The sequence below is a fragment of the Eptatretus burgeri genome, chromosome 4 (genome assembly GCF_056783735.1).
Source record: "Eptatretus burgeri isolate ZD-2024b chromosome 4, Ebu_testis_v1, whole genome shotgun sequence".
Lineage (NCBI taxonomy): Eukaryota > Metazoa > Chordata > Myxini > Myxiniformes > Myxinidae > Eptatretus > Eptatretus burgeri.
In genome coordinates this window covers 96,442,355-96,467,684 of record NC_140964.1, presented here as the reverse complement: position 1 = coordinate 96,467,684, position 25,330 = coordinate 96,442,355, and the positions used below count along the sequence as shown (strand labels likewise).

At 42.6% G+C, this 25,330-nt stretch overlaps 1 protein-coding gene across 6 annotated transcripts in view; it reads right to left on the bottom strand.

The window, feature by feature from the left end:
* LOC147028714 (ephrin type-A receptor 7-like) overlaps positions 1 to 25,330 on the bottom strand; it is a 468,482-nt gene that overhangs the window by 257,108 nt on the left and 186,044 nt on the right. For all 6 annotated transcript variants that reach the window (XR_015057684.1, XM_085879384.1, XM_085879380.1 and 3 more), the window contains one exon: positions 19,293 to 19,448. Coding sequence is in view for 5 of the 6 variants with exons in the window: in XM_085879384.1 (XP_085735510.1) it covers positions 19,293 to 19,448 (156 nt within the window). In the remaining variant the exon portion in view is untranslated. The remainder of the gene's footprint in view (positions 1 to 19,292; positions 19,449 to 25,330) is intronic.

The window sequence follows — 25,330 nt, the reverse complement described above, 5'->3', positions numbered from 1 at the left end:
TCGCCAGGTCTCCCTTGACCATCCAACATTTCTCTTCCCGTCGTGCCCAACATATTGCTCTTTTCCGTATATCATGATCATCCATGTGCAACACGTGACCAATCCATCTTCACCTCCAAATTTTGATCTCTTCGATGACGTTTTCTCTCTCTGTTAACCTTTCAACCTCTTTCTTCCTCGCCATGTCAGGCCAGAGGATTCTCAAGATTGTATTCTGGCTGCTGTAAATTAAAGACTCCAGTTTGCTCAAACTATTTCTTTGGTGATTTTCCAAGATTCACATCCAAATAGGAGGACTGACCACATTTCTGTCAAACATCCTCAGCTTAGTTTTCGTGTTTCGGCCGGCGCACACCAGCCGATGTTCACCGATGCAACGCAATAACAATGGCGGTGATGAATCTTGTACAATCTTTTCTCAGACACCGCTACGCACTTGAGCCACACTACACGATTGCCAAGGAGACAATTTTTGGTAAACAAAATGGCAATGAAGAAGAAATGCAGGGACAGGATGAGAAGGGTGAAACGTCCAACCACTGCTGTTGTGGCACTCGAGCTCGTCTGTCAGCAATATCATACCAGGAGAAAGAAGTGGCAGTGGATTAAGCCCAGGGTGGAGACAAGGTCGACTCAGGGAGCATTCAATGAACTTGCTATAGAAGATCAGGAAACTCGTATTTATATTTACTCATAAATACCCGTTCCCTCTGGGAATGTGCTGCTGCATTTAACTCTACATTTAGGCTTCTAATTCTTCAATCCCAGAAAGACGTGCTTTTAAGGGTTTTGGGGTTTAAAGGGTCTTGGGGGTCTAAGGATTATTTAGGGGTCTACACGGTCTTAGCGTTCTAAACAGTCTGACGGGTTTTAGGGTTCTCACAGGGTGTACTACGTATTAGGGATCTTATGCGTCTTAAGTTTCTAGAGGGTCCATAGGGTCTACAGGGTTTAAAGGTGTCTTAAGGGTCAAAGTGATCCAACGAGGTCTGTAGGGTCTTTTGGTTCTAAAGGGTTTAATGGGGACTTTGGGGTCATAGTTTTCCAAAGTGTCTCACGGGGTATGAAGGGTTATAGGGGTCTTAAAAACAGGAATTTTTATGATTAAACACACTAATTTTTGTTTCAAGTAAATGCATCGCCAGCTTTGCAACCAAGTAAATCAATCATTAGCTTTGAAAAGGACCATTATTATTTGAGCGAATCACAATAACTGCGGGTTTTTTTGGCCACAAGTAATGCAGCGCTCAAATTTAAACAAGCAATCCATATTTAATGGAGCAAGTGTATGTTCAGCCACTAACCCACGTGACTATGAGTCTCTTAATTATGTACTGTTTGAATGTCTGTTGCACTGTGACTACATCTATTAATTGCGTACTATTGGAACATTCCTTTTAAACCTCTAGACTCTTTAGACTGCTGAGACTCCTTAGAAATGTGAAGGCCCTTTAAGATGCTTTCGACATTTTCGACACTTTAGATGACATTAGATATTTACATCTTTTTGACGCCTTTGACCCCTACTGGCCTGACATACCTTCAGGCCTATAAGACCCATTGCACCCTGTTAGACCCTTATGACTCAGAAGACTATTTACGATGTCTCAGATACTATAGAATCTATAGACACTGAAGATCCCTAAGACCCTGTGGACTCTAAAGACCATGTTTGAACCATTAGACTCCTAAGTCCCTATAGAACCCTAAGACCATTAATACCCCAAAGACCCTGTCAACATGTTAGAACCCTTAGACCCCTTTTACCTAAAATAACCTTTTGTCACTTTAGACACTTTCACTCTTCAAGACCTCTTTTTCGACCCCTAGATGATTTAGACCCCACAGACCCTTTAGACCTTTACACCCCTCAATTCCCTTCCACGCTTCAAACCCTTTCTACATATTTGACATATTTAGATCCATTTAGACTGCTTGACACTTGATCGTTGAGAGCTTTAGACTTTGAGATCCTTTAGACCACTTAGACATTTCAGACACTTTAGGTCACTGTAGATCCCTTTAGAAGCTTTTAGACCCCTTAGATTTTTATATCCTTTAGAGATTAGTCCCCTTAGAACATTTCGACCGTAACTACTATTGATCAAAAACTTGAAAGAGAAGCAACATCTTGAGGAAATGCCCCCAGTAATATTTGATGAAGAAAAATGAACAAAAAATAGATGACAACTCGCAAAAAATGCCAAACTTAAAAAGCCCTGGCCCAGATGAGATTCCGAACTTCTGGCAAAAACAATTGGATGCTCTCTACGTTCACCACGCTTGAGCATTCAATGTTCAGGAAATGGGTGAATTGCACACAGCAAGTAACACCTTCTTCATCCCAAAATCTGAAGAATCCCAACTACCTCACAAATACCAGCCAATAACATGCCGACCAAAACGATGCATCAACACCTAACACAAGGAGGTCCAGAGGCAGAACAGAAGGGCTGTAAACGTGGATGCTCGAGAACAATATTCCACCTACTACTAAACAACGCCAACTCAAAAACTGCAAAATGAGAAGAACCAAATTGTACACAGCATGGATAGACTATATAAAAAACCCTTTTGATAGTGTTCCACATTTCTGGATGAAAATGCATGAAAGTACATAAGATGAATCCCCAAGTAATCAAACCGATTGATAAAACAATGGAGCTCTGGAATACTTCATGAATAAAGCACCACTCAGAAATAAAAATCAAAACACCAAGAGTGAAGATATCATCGACCGAGAATTAACAGGGTCTATCTGACATTTCATTCAAATTTAGAAGTCCATGTAGAAGGGCAACAGAGGAAACTAAGTAAGATTATTTTATGTAACCTTTATATGTACCTGTTATGTAGCACACGATATGAAAATAAAATGTTATGAGATAGTGGCAATTCCACTTTGAATTTTTGATTTCATTTTTCTCAAACTTTAAAAAAAGTGTAGTTGGACCCTGTTAATTCTCGGTCGACGATATGTTGCAGAATCTTCCAAGGAGACAGCCTCTCACTGCTCCTGTTTTGCCTGGCTCTGGATCCACTGAGCAACCTCAAAAACGAGCAAAGACACAGATACACTCGAACAACCAATAAAAGAACATTAAAAGAAACAAGAAATGTGACACATCTACTGTACGTGGATGATTAAAAACGCATTGCACCGAATGATGAAAAACTGACCGAACAATGTCAATTAGTGAAGCGGTATCCGACAACATTCAAACGGAATTTTCACTAGATAAGTGCGCTAAGTGCATATATGTACAAGGTAAACCAACAAAAACAGACAGCATAAAAGGCGACCGCAATATAACTGGAATGGCTCTCGGTAGAGAGCATACCTCCACCAGGCTGAATAGTTGATGTATTGTATCCCACTGATAAGCCGGATCTGGATTCGGACCTGAACAAAAATCTAATTGCCTTGTTCTTGTCACCTAACCAACTCATCCACCAAGTTTTGTCACAACTTGTTACCAACTTTTTTGAGATATCATGCAATTGAGCATTTTAGCCCCATCTTTCAATGGTGAAGAATCACATTAAAAATAAAAATATTCTCGCATCCAGATCCAGATGGGGATCTTCACCAAAGTCGAATTCATTCATCATTGCCATACACCCAATCTGTCCACCAAGTTTCATCCAAATCCGTCAATAACCTTTTGAGGTATCATATTGTATCTTGTTTTGAGGCCGATCAATCAATGTTGAATAATCACTTACAAAATTTGAGTATCCGGATCTGGATCTTCACCAAAATTGAATCAATTCTTCCTTGTCACACAAGTTTCATCCAAATCCATCCACAATTTTTAACACATCCTGTTATACATTGTTTTTGGCCCAACATCTCAAAGATGAAAAATCACATAAAAATGTGAGCATCCAAATCTTCACCAAACTCCAAGAGAGTAGTCCTCGTCACACACCCAAGGTGTCCACCAAATTTCGTCAAAATCCGTCCACAACATTTTAAGATATCCTGCTCAAAGACAAAAAAGCAAATAAACAGACAGACATGGTGAAAACAAATGCCACCCACACTTGGTGGCGGAGGTAACAACACAGGAACTTGAAAAAAAAGCATCATACTTCTTCTTATTGCATAGGGCAGCTTGGCATTCTGGGTAACGATCATTTTGTTGGGGTGCGACTATTCCGCTGATGCTGTGCCCCGACACCAGTGCACTGATACTTATTTCGCCGACATCGGAAGGATGACAGGCTTGAGTCAACCCCACCTGGTGTTAATTCAGTTGGTCAATGGGGATCAAACTCAGGACCCTGAGATCCAAAGCCAGCTACCCTAATCACGAAGCCAACACCAGGCTTGAAGCAGTATACAAACACCTTGTGGTCGAAGAGGGCCACCAAATATGGTATATATATATATATATATATATATATATATATATATATATATATATATATATATATATATAGATAGATAGAGAGAGAGAGAGAGAGAGAGAGAGAGAGAGATCGAGAGAGAGAGAGAGATCGAGAGAGAGAGAGAGATCGAGAGAGAGAGAGAGATCGAGAGAGAGAGAGAGATCGAGAGAGAGAGAGAGATCGAGAGAGAGAGAGATCGAGAGAGAGAGAGAGATCGAGAGAGAGAGAGAGATCGAGAGAGAGAGAGAGATCGAGAGAGAGAGAGATCGAGAGAGAGAGAGATCGAGAGAGAGAGAGAGATCGAGAGAGAGAGAGAGATCGAGAGAGAGAGAGAGAGATCGAGAGAGAGAGAGAGATCGAGAGAGAGAGAGAGATCGAGAGAGAGAGAGAGATCGAGAGAGAGAGAGAGAGATCGAGAGATCGAGAGAGAGAGAGAGAGAGAGATCGAGAGAGAGAGAGAGAGAGATCGAGAGAGAGAGAGAGAGAGATCGAGAGAGAGAGAGAGAGATCGAGAGAGAGAGAGATCGAGATCGAGAGAGATCGAGATCGAGATCGAGATCGAGATCGAGATCGAGATCGAGATCGAGATCGAGATCGAGATCGAGATCGAGATCGAGATCGAGATCGAGATCGAGATCGAGATCGAGATCGAGATCGAGATCGAGATCGAGAGAGAGAGATCGAGAGAGAGATCGAGAGAGAGATCGAGAGAGAGATCGAGAGAGAGATCGAGAGAGAGATCGAGAGAGAGATCGAGAGAGAGATCGAGAGAGAGATCGAGAGAGAGATCGAGAGAGAGATCGAGAGAGAGATCGAGAGAGAGATCGAGAGAGAGATCGAGAGAGAGATCGAGAGAGAGATCGAGAGAGAGATCGAGAGAGATCGAGAGAGATCGAGAGAGATCGAGAGAGATCGAGAGAGATCGAGAGAGATCGAGAGAGAGAGAGAGAGAGAGAGAGAGAGAGAGAGAGAGAGAGAGAGAGAGAGAGAGAGAGAGATCGAGAGAGAGAGAGAGAGAGAGAGAGAGAGAGAGAGAGAGAGAGAGAGAGAGAGAGAGAGAGAGAGAGAGAGAGAGAGAGAGAGAGAGAGAGAGAGAGAGAGAGAGAGAGAGAGAGTTAGCAGAGAGAACATGTTACACTTTATGAACAACACAAACGCGTGTGCGCACACGCACGCACGCACGCACGCACGCACACACACGGCCGATCAGCAATTTTTCGGGAATCGGCAGGTTGGAGTTATTGTGATTACCAACTACAATACATACTGGATACAACTCAAAAACCTTGTGTAGCTTTCACTTAAAAATAACGTGCATAAATATAGACATTTCAGGGAGATGTTCACAAACATAATTCTTTATAAACAGCTGTGTGTGACAGGTGGAAAAAAACAATTGTGTCGTTAATTTAGAAAACACGTTGATATGGCAAATGGCTCGGAAATCGGATGCTATTTCATAACTGACGGTGCATGAGCAACTCGCTCAGGATAACAGAACACGAACCACTCGCTCAGTATGACAGAGCATGAACTACTCACTCAAGATGATGGAGCACAAACCACTCACTCAGGATGAGAGAGTTTGAATCATTTACTCTGAATGACAGCGCGGTACTGCTATTGACTCGAGGGTGTTCGGTAAGTGGCTTAAGTACTCAAGCAAGTACTCCAATTAAATGGTTGATTAGGACTGGCTGGCCAGGCTGTGGCTGAAGGATCCCTTTAAAGTTATACTTGGTCTTCACCGCACACGCAGCAGTTAAAGAAATAAAATAAATTCATTTAAAAATGACTTTATCCACAAAATAGTTGCAGTTTAATGCAGAACAACCCTGGAGATATCGCAAAGTTCAAACATCCATGAAATAAATCCATCACGTTCCCTACTCGTCTGTGCACGTGTGACGTTCGCGGTCCACGCAAACATTATAACTGAGTTTTAAAAGGTCTGTTTTTCACCAGATTTGCTTTGTTTTCCCGGAAAGCACCACACGAAACGTCCAAAATATAGACGCAGATCTGGCAGACACTATGGATAAGCAGTCCCTCTGGGTGACTGTGCACGAGGTCAAGCAGTGAATGCATTAAATCATGCAGCTCAATGAAGCTGGTTAATTTTGGTACACTCCAAAAATTTTTGTTTACTCAATATTATTCTCCAAACAGGAGAAAGAGATAAGTTTAATGCTTTGGAAATTTCACATTTTCTTGTTATTATATGGAGAAGGAGGGAACATCCTTGCTTGCTTAAGGTAAATAGGTATCTCAGCTTAGTTATAAGACTCATTATTTCTATAAATTATCAGGTTATCAGAATTATCAGAGACATTGCATATTGGCCATAATAAATTACTGCACAAAACAAGAAATCGGATATTGATAATTAACTCGATCCCAACCATATTAGGGGAAATGTCAGTTGGCAGGACAGCTCGAAGGAGGTACGCTCACATTTCAGTTGTGTCGACAAACTGTAACCAAACCCTGTGTGAAGAAATCTGACAGACAGGGCATTGCATCAGAATTTTGCGTGCCTTGGATCGATGTTAAACCGGGCGCCCATCTGCCAGAATGAGCTGGTGGACCTTAAAGATCCGAAGGTGTTTTGCGACGAAAAGTATGCAAGTTATCGCCGGTATCTTGAACAAGTTTCGAATTCCTTCCTTAAACTACAGGGCGAATTGCATAATCAGCACAGCCGCACTCCCCAGACATGATGCAAGCAGCAACCCTCGGCTGGTATGCGATCTGAATGGAACGGAGGGCGAATGCGGTGCAAGATTAAAGTGACAGGTCCGGAAAGGCCAGAGCAAATTTTGCCTTGGAAAATCTCAAACCTATCGGTTGGTAATTTTCGTTTGATGAGATAACGTTCAAAATCTGACATTTTGAACGAGTTTTGTGAAAATTTTGTGCTCACCTCATGGGCTGGCATTAGGGGCCTGCAAGTGGGGCATGAGTGATCCCATGTAGTGACGTCTTCTTTTACCTTCTTGCTTTGCAATTTGATGGTGGTGATTTGGATGTCAAATGGTGTTTACAGCTGCATTTACAGTCGACTGCCATCATCAGAGCCCTGTCAACCACCGCCTTCAAAGTCTTCAGCAGCAAAATGTTCAACCTTTTCACTTCAAATTGCCATAATAAATAATTCCTTCACAACAGTGTGCACAGAGAAGCGTATTATTTGCGTCTGACGTAAAGGCAAGAATCTTAGTGATTTCATGCAAAATGTTTCTGCATGCATTTTCGACAGCACCGTTTGTTTTGCTTTGGCAGATTAGAATGTGACACTTGGGTTTCATTCAAGTTCCAAAACACCTACCTTGTTAACCCTGTGTGAAGAATGCTGACCGGATGCTTTTTCGATGTACCAAAGGTATGAAAATTATAGGTTTCCATTTCGACGCAGGAGTCAAAAGTGGAGTCATGGTTCAATGTTAACGACTTCAACTTTTAATTGGAACTTTACACAAAGTTTATGGCCGTGGTAAGTTCAACTATGTGGTTGTTAACCTGGTGAGTATGAATGCACATGAGCTCTTACCTGGTCAAATCGAAACCGTCAGCTGTTAAGCTAAGAAGCTTCAACAACCATATGATAAACAATGAGTGAGCTCACCTGCACCACCTAGCTGATAAACAAGCAGGCTATTCCTAATATCACTGACAAACCACTAGGCTTACATGGTCTCATTGTAATCTTGGTACCAAACAAGAAAATTCAAGGTTCAGCTTGTAAAGCGATTCCAAGCTTTTCACATTGCTTTAGTAATATTGAAGACGTCTGAATACTGAGTGACAACCCAATGGGTACATTGGCATCCAGGTGGCTGATGAACCGTAACGTTCAGCTTGTAAATTACCATGCATAAACACGAAGCCGGTAACCTAGCAGGAGCAGGTTTATGTTGGCAGATGGTAGCTTAAAATGGCTGATGAAGAGCGAAGGGTTACCAGCATGATTAATAACTGCATTACAAAAAAGTACATTGTACAAGTCTGAGGACGACGATGGTTCATGAGCGGTATTTGACGATGGAGATTGTTTCAGAAGTCAAGGATGAGACAATGTGATAATGTTTGACCAAGTTATAAAAATGATCAACATGATGTGGTACGAGTGACAGGTTATTCGCTGAAAAATGTCGTAAACCCGGTTTCGTTTAAACACCTTTCAAAATTTGACCTTTGCATAACCTTTAAAAGGTCACAAAACAATGTTGTGGACATTAAAATAAGGAAACAGGATAAGTGTTATAGCTTATTGGAGTTAGTTTGTCGAAGAAGGTCAAAAACCCGGTTTGATTCCCACAACTTTGAAAATTCGACCTTTGTGAACTTTAAAGGTCAAAGGTCAAGGATTATGACCTTTGATGCAAAACTTCCTCTGGAACATTCCAGGAACAATATAATGCCATATAGGCTATATGGCATTTCACACTCCTCGGATTATCCATACTTTGATGAAATCAGCGTAAAAACAAACATGAAGGGGGCACCATGGAAAGGTCTTCTAGATAGAGCAAAATGGTTTCAAGAATTTAGGTGGGGAATGACCTCAAGATTATGCATAAAAAATATTGTCATCCCAGCTCTCAAAGTTTGGGCAGTCGTATGATTTTTATGTCAAAATTCGCAATTTTCTAAGTTCGTGCCCTTGTGAGCTTGACTTTGGGACGAAAATGAAAAATCGAGCTCTGTGGGGCTATGCAGGTGCCATTGGGCTAACCAAATACCGAAACCCCTGCCAGATTCGACAAAGCCCTCGGAGAAGATAAATTTTTATATCAAATTCGCCATTTTCTAAGTTCGTGACCTTGTGACGAAAATGAAAAATCGAGCTCCGTGGGGCTATGCAGGTGCCATTGGGCTAACCAAATACCGAAACCCCTGTCAGATTCGACAAACCCCCTAGGAGAAGATGCAAATTGAAATCGGCTACCCCAGAAAAACACATGTTTTTTGGGCGTGGTGCGCCGATAATGGGCGCACCAGGCACATTCTCAGAAAAACACAACTAGATCATGATATAAATCTCCCACCAAAATTTTATCAGGATTGGATCAAAACCCACGGAGCTATGCTTGGGACAGACAGACAGACAGACAAGCCGGTAGGCGGACATGGGTAGTTGCGATGGGCCCGTTCGATGGGGAATGACGTGAGGATTAAGCACAAGAAAATTCATGATTCCAGCTTCAAGGGTTAATGCTGCAGATTTTTTTCGTTAAAATACCCCCACATTGAGAGGTTTTTCGGCCGTTGCTAGGCAACGGAGGGGTCCATAGCAACGGTTCTTTCTCACACATAACTCGGACATACCATGAACCTACCATACCAGTTTAATGTATATCTGACTCATAGTCTCTGAGATATAACGAACTTCGTTCTTTTATTGTTTTCGACCAGGGTTCATTCAAAGTCTATCTTCTCCGACAGTTTTCATAGGATCCGGCTGGAAATTTTTGACAATATGGCTAAATGTACTGCCCACAGTCGCTCGTGGCCCGATTTTTGATTTTCGAAAAAATAAATTTTTTATGATTTTTCAAAATTTCAAAGTCCCGTTGCGAGGCAACAGTGGTGTCCATAGCAACGGTTCTCATTTGCACACAACTTGGTCATGGTATGAACCTACCAACCAAGTTTCATCGAAATCGCCATTGTGTTAACGGAGCACTGGACCGAACAGAGGGACAGACAGACAGACAGACAGACAGACAAACATATCGACGGGAAAACTGATAATAAGGGTAGAACAAATTTCAAAAAAAAAAAAAAAAAAAATTTTTTTCGACTGGATCGACTACCCAACAGACAAACATATCGACGGAAAAACTGATAATAAGGGTAGAACATATTTCAAAAAAATTTTTTCGACTGGATCGACTACCCAACAGAGACAGACACACACCAATAACGAATATAGTGGTCACTTATTTTTTTCATGAAAATATTTTTTCTTGAACCAATATATATATATATATATATATATATATATATATATATATATATATATATATATATATATATATATATATTTATATATATATGATTATATATATATATATGTATATATATATATATATATATATATGTTGTTGTTGTTCGTCTTTCGGCTACTCCCGTGAGGGGTCGCCACAGCGGATCATCCGTGATGATCCGCATACTGATTTGGCATAGGTTTTACGCCGGATGCCCTTACTGACGCAACCCTGGTCGCCTCTTACGACACAGGGATAAGGATTGGGTTTCGCCATGATTCCGGGCTGCCCTACAACCTCTCATAGTGCAGCCCAGCGCAGAGCTCCCGTCCTCAAGCAATCCTCCAACCCAAGCCTCCGAGTCACCGGATTACAGGCGCACACCACTACGCCCGGTTTTTTTCGGCTGCTCCCGTTAGGGGTCGCCACAGCGGATCATCCATTATGATCCGCGTACTGATTTGGCACAGGTTTTACGCCGGATGCCCTTCCTGATGCAACCCTGGTCGCCTCTTACGACACAGGGATCAGGATTTGGGTTTCACCATGATTCTGGGCTGCTCTCCACCCTGCCCAGTGCAGAGCCCCCGTCCTCAAGCGATCCTCCAACCCAAGCCTCTGAGCCGCCGGATTACAGGCGCACGCCACTATATATATATATATATATATATATATATATACATACATATATATATATATATATACATATATATATATATATATATATATGAGTGTGTGTGTATGGTTACGTGTATGTGTGGGTGTGCATGTTCGTGTGCGTGTGTGTGTGTGTTGAATGGGAAGAAATAACAAAACCTCAAGCTCAACGCAAGATTTTTTTGGTTCTTTTAGTTCTTACTACATGTTTTACCAAGTAAAGATAACCAAGGTAAATACACTTGTCAGCAATTCTATGAAGATCCTGAGAAGCCACACCTGATAAATGGCAAGGTGTTTCGACATGTAATGGCATCTTGTGCCTCCAAATTGAGGAGCCCTCGGTGCTGCAATAAGTCGATGCTCAAATGCATCGCGTGTGGTTTAATGCATCAAACATCGACATATTGCCGTTGTTACTGTCTGATGCACTTCGTATCTTACTTGAGACATTCAAACGGGCTTCGGCACCCGAGGTTGATGACAAACATCAAAATATTACGGGAGTTATAAAGAATCTCGCGATTGTTGGTTCCATTTCGTTTCCTGTCATTGAGCTTTATCAAAATGAAATTAAATAAAATTATCACAATTGTTTAATTGATCATCATTTGCCTGATGAATGCAATTGATAAACCCAGCTTGCTCATGAATGACCTTCAGAAAAGGGGCAATCTGCTTGCTCCGATTGCTCTCACCAGTAAGTGCTGTGAGTACACACTTTATCGATGACTCTTAATGCCCTGGGAGAAACTTAGGATGGGCCCTAAACTGCAGAATATGAAAAGTTCTTCAAGCCGAGAGACTTCTGTCACTCCTGAAAGGTCCACTGTACCAGTGTCATCGCAAGTTAGTTTTAATGACTTGTTCAGTCTCGATGCGAACTAGTCTTCCATGTTTTGCCTTTTGCATGTGGAAGGGATGGGAGGAATTGAGTACACAGCAATGAGGCAATAAACCTCTGATTGCACAAAAACAAAAACAAAAAACCACAAGGGAAATCAGATAAGACTTCGGATCTCACTAAAAGATGAGTTGTGTAAATCTCTCAGCACAGAGAAAAACTGTCAATGTTTGCACACATCGTTTACACAACAAGGCATCATTCAGTGAGCATCGACTCAACAGCGGGTGGTCAGGCAGTAGTGTACGTCCACTGGTAATGCATACTTGGAGACAAGGACCTCAAGCCACGAACAAAATTCCACCGCAAAAAAGAGCCCAAGGAACAATGTTAATCAGGAATCCGTGTTGGGCAACAGCCGCTCAACAACAGCCGAATATTCTCCACCAAGCCCGGTGAAACATTCCACCAACTGTTTGTCCCGTGCTCACCCTCTCAAAATGTGCCTCAACTCTGCTCATTATACTTTTCCAGCATGCATCCTCACCCACTTCCTCTACTCTTTTTGTTCTGCTCTTCGGGGTCTCATTGTTGGAGTGGAAAATTTGAGGATCATCCGCTCTTTGATACATCAGACCACCCGGACATGCCAGTAGCCTACCCAGAAGATTTGTGGTGGGGCTCTGTTTCTACAGCTCCTCTTAAGCAGCTGGTGTCTCGAATTAAATTAATAATTCACGACTCCTTGCAGGTTGGTTGACAAATTACATACAATGTTCAAAACAGGATTCCACTGTCAAGGAGTTGAACAGACAAGGAAAGGACAAAGACACGAGACTTCAACACTGAATGAGCAAGACATGACGAGTGTCATATAAATTTAACAATATCAAAATTAAACTTCGCAAACAATGTGTACACTCGGCCATAATGCACCCCCCCTCCATTTTCTGACCAAAACAAGTACCACATGTATCACCCAAAGTGATAACGAGTACTTACAAGATAAATAAATAAATAAATAACCACCACTTCAGGTTTCTATGCTTTTTGAACATATCAATCAATTTTATGACACTTGCGATTACGAGCACACCTCTTCATTGGTTGTGCATCCTAATGCCCTGGCAAGGTTCAGTGAAGCTCCATAATTCCATCAGCCATGGCAACCCACTCTGTCTTAAACGCAGATGAAATAATCGCTGCCCCTGGAATGCTCTCCCAAGGTGGTGTTTGACCCTAAACTTTTATTTTCCTTCTTTGTAATCACAGCTCATAATGTAAGGTCTGGAGGAGCTGCAGTATGAAATGTCAAGTAAATCACATTTATACGAGATTAACTGTCTGTATTTAGCCGCTACCTTGACCCAGCAAATGGCTTGATTGCCCTCTGCCGAGCCCTTATTCATGAACAACGTTTTGACTTCTCACAGGTGAATTATATTCGAAATTACTGTTGTGATTGTCGTAATTAAGGATGACAATGTGACTGTGAAAAAACAGCGATACGTATCACCAAACAATGAAACAAAATAATTTGAACACTATAATTGCAAACAGCACATAGTATCGCACGAACAATGACTGTGTACGTACGAGCAACTCTAAATAGAGCAAAGCCAATTTTTTCACTAATTGCAGGCTCTGGTTCAGCAGAGTGGTGTTGTCTTGCAATTGGAAATCGTTCTGGAACACAATGGCATGTTCTTTAAAAAAAATTATGGGGCGATTATCAATTTCAACACACACAAGTGGTGGCTGGCTTCATTATAAGTGAAGACTGTTTACATCTCAAGATAATTATACATGAGAAATTTTACATGTAATTTGGTGATCGCTCAAAGAGCTACTAGTGGGATGGCAGAACTTTTAGGATGATTCTCGCTCGCAATTGTGTGCTCCAAATTGACCAAAGCCAACGGCTGGGCATCCTCCATCGTGTAAAGTGATTTCTTGGCACACCTAAACTCTTATCCACCTACAAGGCTTACTTCCGCAGCATGGTGGAATACTGCTCTCCCCTCTGGGCTGGTGCACCTGCCTTATACCTTGCTGTGTTTGACGCCTTGGAAACCAAGGCCAATATGATCATTGGAATCTCCCGCGATGAAGCCGAGTCTAGGGGTCCATCACTTCACCATCACAGACAGGTAGGTGGTCTCTCTGGGTTCTTCCACCTACTTTCTGGTGTTCTGCCATCTGCCCTCACTATGCTTCCCCTATCCCTCACCCCAAGGGTATCTGCACGGTGCACATGGTCCATTAGAAACCCCTTCTCATGAATTTCCCAAAATTCGGAATCATTGTTCACCTCCCTGCATTTGTTCCTCATTTTTTTTCCCCCACCTGTGGAACCAACTTCAACATCCTCTTCAATCTCATTCTTCCTTCTAGGTCTTCAAGACAGCTGTTCACCACCATCTCAGATCATCCCCCATCCAAAACCATGATATTTTCTACACCCATTAAACCACTTCCCCCCCCCCACCCCCACAAATTTTGCTTCCGTATCCATCTTATACACCCCTTGCATTCTCCCGACCTCCACACCTCATCGTTACCCACATCCCTTGTTTGTCCATTTAGATTTATTTTCTCCCTCGTCCCTGCCGTTGGTATTTGCCCCTTCTCTTTCTGCTGTTCCTTTTGATCTGTTGCATCATGATCCGATTCGTGTGCTAGCTTTCCCATGAGCCTCGACTCTGTATAAAAAAGCCTATTTATTTTCAGCCAAGACGAGCCCTGGTTCAGCAGATTATCATTGAGCCTTGCAATTAGAGAATAAGTTCTGTCACACAATGGACTGTTCTTTTTAAAATGTATGAGAGGTATTTTCTATTTCCACAAACATTATTGACATCCAGCTTTTGTCATTTCATATGACTCAATAATTTGGGAATACAGAGCCGTCCGGGAAGCCAATGAAGCTGGACCAACTTTGGCTCGAGACATCTGTCCAGCTACATACCCTGCCAAAAACTCGACAAGGTTTCAAAAGTCCCATGACATGGCTTTAGCTGCTTATACAAGATTTGTTTATACCATGTATTTATACTGTTTTTTTTTTTTTTTCATATCATACAAATAATACATTAAACCAAAATGGCAGACTTCCATTTCAGTGGAAGTGTCGGGTAGCAGTGGTTTGGTACCATGAAAGGAGAAACACAAACAAGACGATTAAATCACATACGGATGCACTTGATGTCTTAGGAGGCATTGCAATTGTTTTATTACTGGAATATTTTACTATTACTCTTGTTATTATAATGTATTACTGTTATTACTGTAATATGTTATTACTCCTGGGGCTCATAGTGACTCACCTTGGTAGAGCGTATAAACAAATCTTGTATAAGCAGCAAAAACCGTGTCCTGGGACTTATGACTCACACTGTAGATGAACACCCTGCTGGCAAGACGCGATATCAGAAACTCTGGCAAGACACCCTGGCAACTTGATCCCCTGCCAGAGACTCTGCCTAATCAGTAAGCCAGATTTGGCCTGGCATTATTGGCTACCTATGGTATCAGTTAAATGTTCTACATCCTCTAAATACTACAACATGTCCATTATAAAGCAAATGCAAGGCCAGGCAGACAAAGGAATGACATTTCTGTGACGTGAGATTTGTGGTAGAACCAATACACTAACAACGCATGGCTCTGATTGCAGCAAACACCCTGGAGACTCGTGTGCCAGGCCAGTAAAAATGGCTGAGATTTTCACAAAGAGTACATATAATTTCCAATGCCAGAAGCGTCCATGGTACCCATTTATAACAGCAAACAAGCATTGCAATCTTATACGAGGAACATTACATTTGATGGCAGGGGCCTCATGGCAATCTCTCATATCCCACCTCATTTTCGCAGATGTGTATTCATATGGCCTGGCAGAATGACCACTTGGAAAGACCACCTTGATGGCCATCAATGTGTTGCAACACTCAGAGCTAAGAGTTCAGACACTTGGTGTACCTTCAGCAGTCATAAGGCGGCTTTGCAAAGGAAACAGCTTCCAATTGGGTCGCAGACCATAGCACAGAGATCACAATTGGGGATAGTATGCGATTAGGAAGCAGAGGGACATACTTAAGAAGACATGAACTTCTTTCATGGAGAAGCAAAACCACAAAATTTGAATAGTTTTACCTTAATATACAGCAACCATAATGGAACGACTCCATTCATCAAATTACAAATTATGCACTTGCAACAGTAGCAACAAAACAAATTGGATGCAAACAGCACCAATAAATACAAAAATAATCCTGACGTGCAGAGATCCCAGCGAAGCATTCATTAGTGTGTGAAGCCATTTTGAAAGGGGCACAATTAGCACCAATGGAGCACTGTGCAGAAAATGTTGATGATGGCTCACCTCATATTCACAGGCTTTAATTATCCGACCTATATAACCACGACGTATTATATATGCACATAAGCAGCAGGCAGGTTTTTGCTTCATGTATGTAAGCCCGGCTATTTTTTCTTTTTCGGGAGCGATCGAGGCAGCGGTCTGGCCAATACAACACCCAGATAAAGGGATAAGCAAGTTGAATGATAAATGAAGGTTTTTTTTGTACGTAATTGGTCCAAGTTGAAAATACTGACAGTGTGAATGTATCGTTCAGCGCTATTCCTGGTGGTAGTGGCTATTACAAGTCATAATCTATCTATAATTCCAGCAAACTCTGTGTGTCTGTGTGTGACCGCGGTTTCGTGACAACCACTGGTCCAATCTAATTGAAACTTGCCATGTATATTTCTGGGGACCTGTGGATGTGCCTTTTTTAAGGTTTGATATTAATCGGACAAGTGGTTCCCAAGTTATGGCCATTTATTTACCAAACAAATGATAGGACACAGTGTTATGACGTCATATTAACGTCACAATTCTTCTTTTCTTTTTTCTTTTTTTTTGCACGTACGGCCACGCACGTACGAGCACGCACTAGTGTAATAAAATGTCGATTCTCAGCATGAAAACCATAGACATCGGAAATTATTATTATCATTTGAGGTGTTTGGTTGTGTTTTTGACTTGTATGAATTCTTGGACCACTGAACCGGATTAGCTTAAAACTGCAGCTTATGCTCAGGTGTGAAAAGGTAGTAATAAAAAGGGATATACAGTCAGTGGGAGAAGATGAAGGGATTGAAGGAAGTGAGTGATTGGGTTGAGTGGAAAGATGTAAAGGTGCAAAGAAGGCAGTGGGAAGAAAAGGAGAATAAGTGGGAGTGGGTGAAGGCTTTGAGGGAAATGTGTGAAGGAGTAGAAGGTGTTTCACACGTCTGTTCATGTAGGAATAATTATAATAGGCGACACTTTCGGAGAGCAATCGGTTGTATTCAAATCTCATAGTGCACAAACAATGCAGGCCCAAATCCCATGCCGTAACCAGCATGCATTGCCTGGTCCCACCTTCAAAATAAAAGCCTCGGCTCTGCCTTGTGGTTGTAGAAACACTACATGTAATAGAAGAGAATATAAGAAGGGGTTTCTGAGTAGATAGATGAGAGGGAGCAGGTTTGCAGGTGCCCAGCTGCAATGGGCCATCTGGCATAAACAATATATATATATATATATATATATATATATATATATATATATATATATATATATATATATATATATATATATATATATATATCAGACACACCCACCCCCTGGCTGTTATAGTGAGCATCTCCACAGATTATGTCTCACATGGTAAAACCGCATAATCCGCAAAGAACAACCGTTCGTCTGCCACCCAGATGATTGTTCCCGCTAATGCAAGCTATTCAACCAGAAGGCACGTGATGTGATCAGCAGATGAATTGAAACATGTGGAGTGTGAAGAGCACTCCCCCGATATATATATATATATATATATATATATATATATATATATATATATATATATATATATATATATATATATATATATATATATATATATATATATATATATATATATATAGCATAGTTCATGTCTGTGGGTCAGAAGTACCGCCCATTAGCCAGGCCATGCTTTTCCATTCCTTCTGAGTGTATGTACATTTTAAAAACGAAAACGCATGCATATAAACCTGCACAACGTACATTTTCAAGATAACAAAAATAGTCATGATCAATATTTGAAGTCTTTAATTTAAAAAAAAACTGCCCCTTTTTGGGCGTTTTGTACATACTGTATGCTGCCGAGATGCCCATGGGTGTGTTCAGTTATCAAGCAGCTAGTTGCTAAGCTAGTCTAGTTAGTTTAGTTAGTTCAGCTCGTCGCTTCCCCCATTGTCTCGGGTCACTCATCTGCAGTTATTTATTTATTTATTTGTATTTTAATTTACGGACACTTTCCGATGGTTCTGTGGTTCTTGACGATGCACGCAAAATTTCAGCTTTCTACGTCACCCGGAAGGTATCGAACATTTATATCAGTCAGTCAGTGAGTCAGCAAATGGTGAGATTAATGTTTACATCTTAGATATGAATCTTAGAGAGTGGGTATGAATTTGGTGGCATGTTATGTTTGTGTGCACTGTGTGTTCACGTAGGTTAGAACATTTTTTTTATGCCTAGCTTGTGTGGAGGTGTGATGGATATGGGGGTTTGTGCGGTGCAGGCATAATGGTCTGAATGGCATAATGGGCCATGGTATGATGGCCCATGATGGGCCTCCTGCACCAAGGTTCCCTGTGTGTATCATTGTGTGCAACCAGGTACCATTTAGAGTAAAATTGTCCTGTTTTTATGTGTGCCATGAGGGGCAGTGTAGTTCACATTGGTGTTAGATAGGAAAGAGCAATTTGTACGAGTCCTCTGCAAAATTAGACAAAGCAATCAGGCGATGTAAGAAGAGGGCTACATCATGGATGAGTCTTGGTTCGTGTTTGGGCTGATGAACCCCCCTCGCAGTCCACATTCTGAGTACATGGTGTCCGGCATGGCGCCAGCCATCAAAAGGAACCCCGGAGGGTGCATGCTGCCATTGGTGCACTGCAAGGTGTCGATTCAATGTTTTGGGTGGTGCTGGTGGCAACACTCCATCGCCATGATTATAATGATATTATTTAATTGTTTTTGTCACTAAGATCTAATCTAAGATTCATGGAGGTGCTTGTACATACAGTATAATCACATTCAACACAAAGATATTAGTGGACATCAGTGACTTCTCTGTGAATTGGGACACTAGTCAACAAAACAAAAAGATCTGGGACATGAGATTTGAAGTTGTGTTTCCCACATCAAGAACCAGTGGTTCAACTGAGAGAGGCAACTCAAATATTTGAGTTTTCTTTTTACTCTTTTACATTTATCGAGATTATAGAACAGAAAGTTGAGGTTATAAATCTTGAACTGTGGATGTCATTGGTATTAGTGGCCATGGTGTTTGTGGTATTGCAGGCAAACTCACGTGTGCAGGCCATTGTTGCGGGTTCAGAATAAGCTCGGAAATGTCCCTCCATGCAGGGACAGACTGGAGCCCCAGGTCGGTGGGTGAGGCTATGCGGTGGGCAGTGGATGCATGGTTGGGATCCAGTTCCATCTTTATAGTACCCCTCACTGCAGGCTGTAACACAAGCATATACTTCACAATGCAAGCCAAATTTACTGCAATAGGAAAGCCAATGTACACTGTCAACACTCCAGAAGTCCAACCACAGTACCACAGACATTCCAGTTAGAATGAAGAAAAAAAGAAAAAAAGCAGAACATGAAAGAATAGTTCAACATGTGAGAAAAGAACAAAATATTTTTGAATGAAAGGATTCATATGAAACGATAATACAACGAAAATTACAATTATCTTTGTATTCACCACCGATATAACACCACCACCACCACCCCCCTTCCATGCCTGGTTGATATAATTGTATTTGTTGGCAAATAAAATGAAAATCTCATGAACTGGCGCAAGTCTGCGTGTCCGTATGATTGTGGCATTGCTATTATGATCGTATGTATGGGCAATATTTTCTGCATTATAGATGAAATAATGATCATATTTAGAATTGATACTCAAACAATGCAAAGAAAACAACTGAGCACATAAGGTGGCTATTTGTTCCATTTCACGAGTGCCGTAACCACACTCAAGCACTCATACCGACTACAAGTGGAATTATTTACATAGTTAACCTCAAGCAAACATTTGGCCACAGTGCAGGCAAACAATGCTCAAGGATTTCTGAGATACTGGTTGAATATTTATCATCCACAACACACACATGTGTGTGTGTGTGTTATATATATATATATATATATATATATATATATATATATATATATATATATATATATATATATATATATATATATATATATATATATATATCTTCTTCTTCTCCTTTCGGCTGCTCCCGTTAGGGGTCACCACAGCGGATCATCCGTTATGATCCGCATAATGATTTGGCCTGGTCGCTTCTTACGACACAGGGATATGATACACCTATTTTAACCGGGGTATACACCGGCCCAGTACACTGGTACTCACTTCGCCGACCTCGGAAGGATGACAGGCTGAGTCAACCCCCTGGTGTGTATTAATTCAAGTGGCCAATGGGTCTTGAACTCAGGACCTTTTGGATCCCAAGCCGCTACCCTAACCACTACGCCAACACCAGGCTCTATATATATATATATATATATATATATATATATATATATATATATATATATATATATATATATATATATATATATATATATATATATATATATATATATATATATATATATATATATATATATATATATATATATATGGATACAAACAAACACGACACAAGAGTGACCGAAGCTTTTCGTGCTGCACTCCTCACGGTAAAAATCGCAGCAAGTGAAGAAGGAAGTGAAGGCGCGTGCTTGATATGCAGGTCTCAAAAAGGTAGACGCTGATTGGTTCATCCGTAATGACGTCACGGTTAATCCGAACGCCCATTGGTCGGCTCATCAACTTCACCTCCAGCTCCCATTGGCTGGAGCAGAGTTTGTCAATGATTGACGTTTGCAACCACATCCTTGACAGAGGGGGATGGGTTTCCCCAAAGTTCCATTCACCATTTGTTACCGTACTTCCCTTGAACTTTCCATCCTGAAAGAGACACAGAGATCGTACAAATTCCTTTTGACCACATAGTATTGGATCATTGGTAATGATGAAGGTTGCTTCCAACATACGTATCTGAAACGAGCTCTGACCTCGGCTCAATATCCTGAACATATCTGCATTGTACTGGTCTGCACAGATAGGGTTGGCAACCAGGTGCTGTGCAATGGCAGATGAAGCAGGTACAGTGGCCGGTGGTTGTTGGATATTTCTACATGCTCGCACTGGTTGTGTTCTAACCCTCACAATCTTTCTTTGAATCGCCAAGGGGACGTGTTGTTTGATCTGATCAGCCAATCTCAGTGTTGTGCGGCCCACGTACCGAGCTTCACATTGGTTCTTAAACTCATAAATAACTTTGCTGGTTTGTGAGGTGGGTAGCACGTCCTTGTTGACTGACATCAGCAAACGGCGAGAAGTAAAGATTACTCAGGGTTGCACAGCCAGAAACCTGTTGGACACAATATGTTTGATTTGCCCTTCAAACCTTCGTTATGATTGCCCTTTCCAGGGCATCCTGATGTAGACTGGACATTTGTCTGGACCAATATTCCGATATTTTGTCGTGTTTAGAAACTTGTGTCTGTATCTCTTAACTATATGCTCAGGATAACCATTTTCACCGAGTATATTCATGATTTTGACAATTTCAGCAGGAAGATTACAAGGTGAACAAATCCTCTGTGCTCTGTTATCCAGGATATTGATCAGGGCAATTTTGTTTCTCGTGGAGCTGTAGGAGTCCCAGCGAGTACACTGTCCTGTGAAAGTCGGTTTCTGGTAGGCAGATGTTGTGAAACCAAGGTTGGATCTATCAACCAACACGTCCAAAAACGGTAACGTGTTTGACGATTCCAGCTCCGTGGTAAACTTCAGCGCTGGATGGAGAGTGTTGAGCCATACCTGGAAAATGTCACATGCCGTCGAGACTCAAACAAAGTAAAAATGTCATCAACATACCGATAGTATACGATGGGGGAATCGACCCCTTGCCGACCAGTCAGTTTCTGCATTTCATGATAGCCTACAATTTCATGATTTCTGGCTAACCCTAACAACTTTCATCCTTCCCACCGATCCAATACTTTGTCATCAAAAGGAATTTGTATGCTCTCTGTGTCTCTTTCAGCATGGAAAGATCAAAGGAAGTACGGCAACAAATGGTGAATGGACCTTAGGGGAAACCCATCCCCCCTCTCTCCAGGATGTGGTTGCAAACGTCAATCATCGACGAACTCTGTTCCAGCCAATGGTAGCTCGAGGTGAAGATGATGAGCCGACCAATGGGCGTTCGCATTAACCATGACGTCATTACGGTTGAACCAATCAGCGTCAACCTTATTGAGACCTGCGAAAAAAGCACGCGCCTACACTTCCTTCTTCACTTGCTGCGATTTTTACCCTGAAGAGTGCAGCACGAAAAGCTTCGATAACTATTATGTCGTGTTTGTTTGTATCCACATCAAAGTTCCGTAGTACCAAACATCTGTTTATATATATGTATGTATGTATGTATGTATGTATGTATATGTATGTATATGTATATATATATTGTTGCGAATTCGCGCCCGCCGGCGTGCGAGCGGCCACGTAACTCGAATCGCGGCACGTTGCCCACCGGACGGACAATTCTCTCGTGACCCTCTCGGACTAACGCCGGGAACTACTCAAGGGTGGGCCTTTCGGCCTCACCACGATCGTGCCAATCGGCCCCCCGCGTGGGATAGGGTTGTTCCCCAAATTCGACCAACCTAAGTACCCACACGCAGGGTAGACCGGGCGATCGCACCTCGCCGCAGGTCGACTTCGGACACGGGCCACTTTAAGCGACCCGTTCCGTACTATCGGGATAACCGAGCGGTGTTATCGTCAACCTCGACGGTTCCGATTAATTGTCGGGCGTATTTAGCCCACTACCAACCCTTTACGTGAAGTAAGATGGAGATTCAATTAAAGAAAAGACGAAGCGAAACGGGAAAAACAGTTCAACATAATTCACATTTATTCCGCGGCAAACGGAAAGCACACATATACAATTACAACAATTATGCACCAAAAGCAATTGCAACAAAAGAAACACAATGCAGATCTATTACCGACTACGCGAGCACACGGCAACACTTACACAGTTTTACTTTACAGACGGCGCCGACAACACATATACTCAAAAGCAAAAGAAAAAGGGGCCACCCTCAACTACAAGGGGGCAGACGTGGTCTGTGGGCCGAGACTGCGTCGAGCCTACCCGTCTTGTGATGAGCCGCAAAATGGCGGCGATGCCCCGACTCCGCGCTCCTCCGCGGGTTTCGTTGGCACTGCTTGGAATGGGGTGGGAACGGGGCCCCCTTTCGCACTATCTCAGCGCGGGGGGAAACAGGGGGGGGGTTGTTGATGCTCTGGGGAAAGAGGATAGCTGGCTTGCTTGGGTCCCGCGACGAGTGACTCCACTGCGCCCTTGACCGCGTTCCCGGCTTCTCCTCTCTGCAGCTCCCCGACAGACTCCGAACCCCGACAGACCGACTCTCCTCCAGACCCGTCTTGACTGCTGCTGCCACACTTTGCCGCCGCCACAACTCGCCCGAGCCCGAAACAGAAAACCCTCTACTATTCGCCCCGCGCTCGGCGCTTTATAGTGCAGCAGGAGAAACCATATGCAGATTTTCGGATCAGGATCGGCTCGGGGGCGGAGCCACGCTCGCCCATTGGACGGAGGAAAAGTGGGCGTTGATCATTCCTGATCCTCGAATTTGCATATATCGATTCCACTCTGACGCACCTGGAGGCGGGGCCAAATCTCCCCGCGCTTAATGATTGGAGGGATCGGAAGTGGGCGTGAATCATTCCTTATCCGACTTCCCCTCGGAAAGGCCGCTTTTTGCACCCGCTGCTCGGCGCGCGCCCCGCACGAGGCCAGGACAGCCTGACGCTCGGCGTTCACAAGTGGCGCGGGAATGGCGGCAGAAGGAGGACAGGTGAAGGTGGTGGAGGGTTTATTGTGGCGATGATGGCCATGGCGACGCTTGGAATGGCGGTGATGCGATGGTTGCGAGAGCGAGTTGTGAAGGTAAAGGCCGTGGCTGTTGGCGTTGTTGTTGTTGTGAAGCGGCGTTGCGGTCGGTGGTTGTTGTGTGATGGCGGTTGAGATGTGGTTGGTTCAAAATAAAGATAGAACAGAAAAAGGGCTATCTTAAAGGGTCGCAGCCTGAATGAATGACATTTATTCCCTCTAAACAACGGGTTTGGGGCTAACTACACATGTACTAACAGAGATATCTCACCTACGGGACCTGAATGGTGGTTTGTGAATTTCCTCAACCACAACAATATATATATATATATATATATATATATATATATATATATATATGTCTATGTATATGTCTATGTATGTATATATATATATATATATATATATATATATATATATATATATATATATATATATATATATATATATATATATATTTTTTACGAATTTCGTCCACCCGGCGTGCGATCAGCCACGTAACTCAAATCGCGACGCGTCGCCCACCAGAACGGACAATTCAGTCGTGACCCTCCTGGAACTACCGCCAGGAGCCAGTCGCGGGTGGGGGTTTAACCTCACCACAACCCAGTTCGCATTCTACCCGCGCAAAATTGAGTGAATCGCCGCATGTCGATATACCTAAGTACCCGTGCGGGTAGCGTACCGAGGAGTTGTACCACGCTGCAGGTCGACTTCGGACACGCACCGCTTAAGCGGCTCGTTCCGTGCTAAAGGGGATAACCGAGCGGAGTTATCGCCGACCTCGACGGTTCAGTTTTACTTATCGGGTGTTTCAACACACTACCAATCCCTTACGTGATGCAAGATGGAAATTTCAACCAGAGGAAGGCACGCAACGAAACGGGAAACAATTTGACAAGCAGTTTTAATTCACTCTCAGACAAGCACGTATTTACAGTTATAGCAAGAATGCACATATAACAGTCAAAACAATAAAAGCAATGCAGAGCGACAACGGAATAAAGCAATGTACAAGCACTTATACAGGTTTACTTAATAGACTGGCCTCACACACACATTTACACAAAAAGCAAAGAAAATACAAGCCACCCTCACAGGCAAGGAGGCAGACAGGTCCGTGGACCAAATGAACGTGGGACCTGGGTGATCGGCCAGGTCCACGAGACTGAAGGGGTCTTACCCGCGCCCTCGTGGTGTGATGGCGGGCAAGCCGCAATGTCCGTGTAACGCGGCTGACTCCGTGCCGCTGGTATGGTCGGTGAGCTCCTTTGGCGTGCGTTGCGCAGGCACGTGTTGGTCGGCTCCACGGTTGGGTTGGGGAACGGACGGGGTT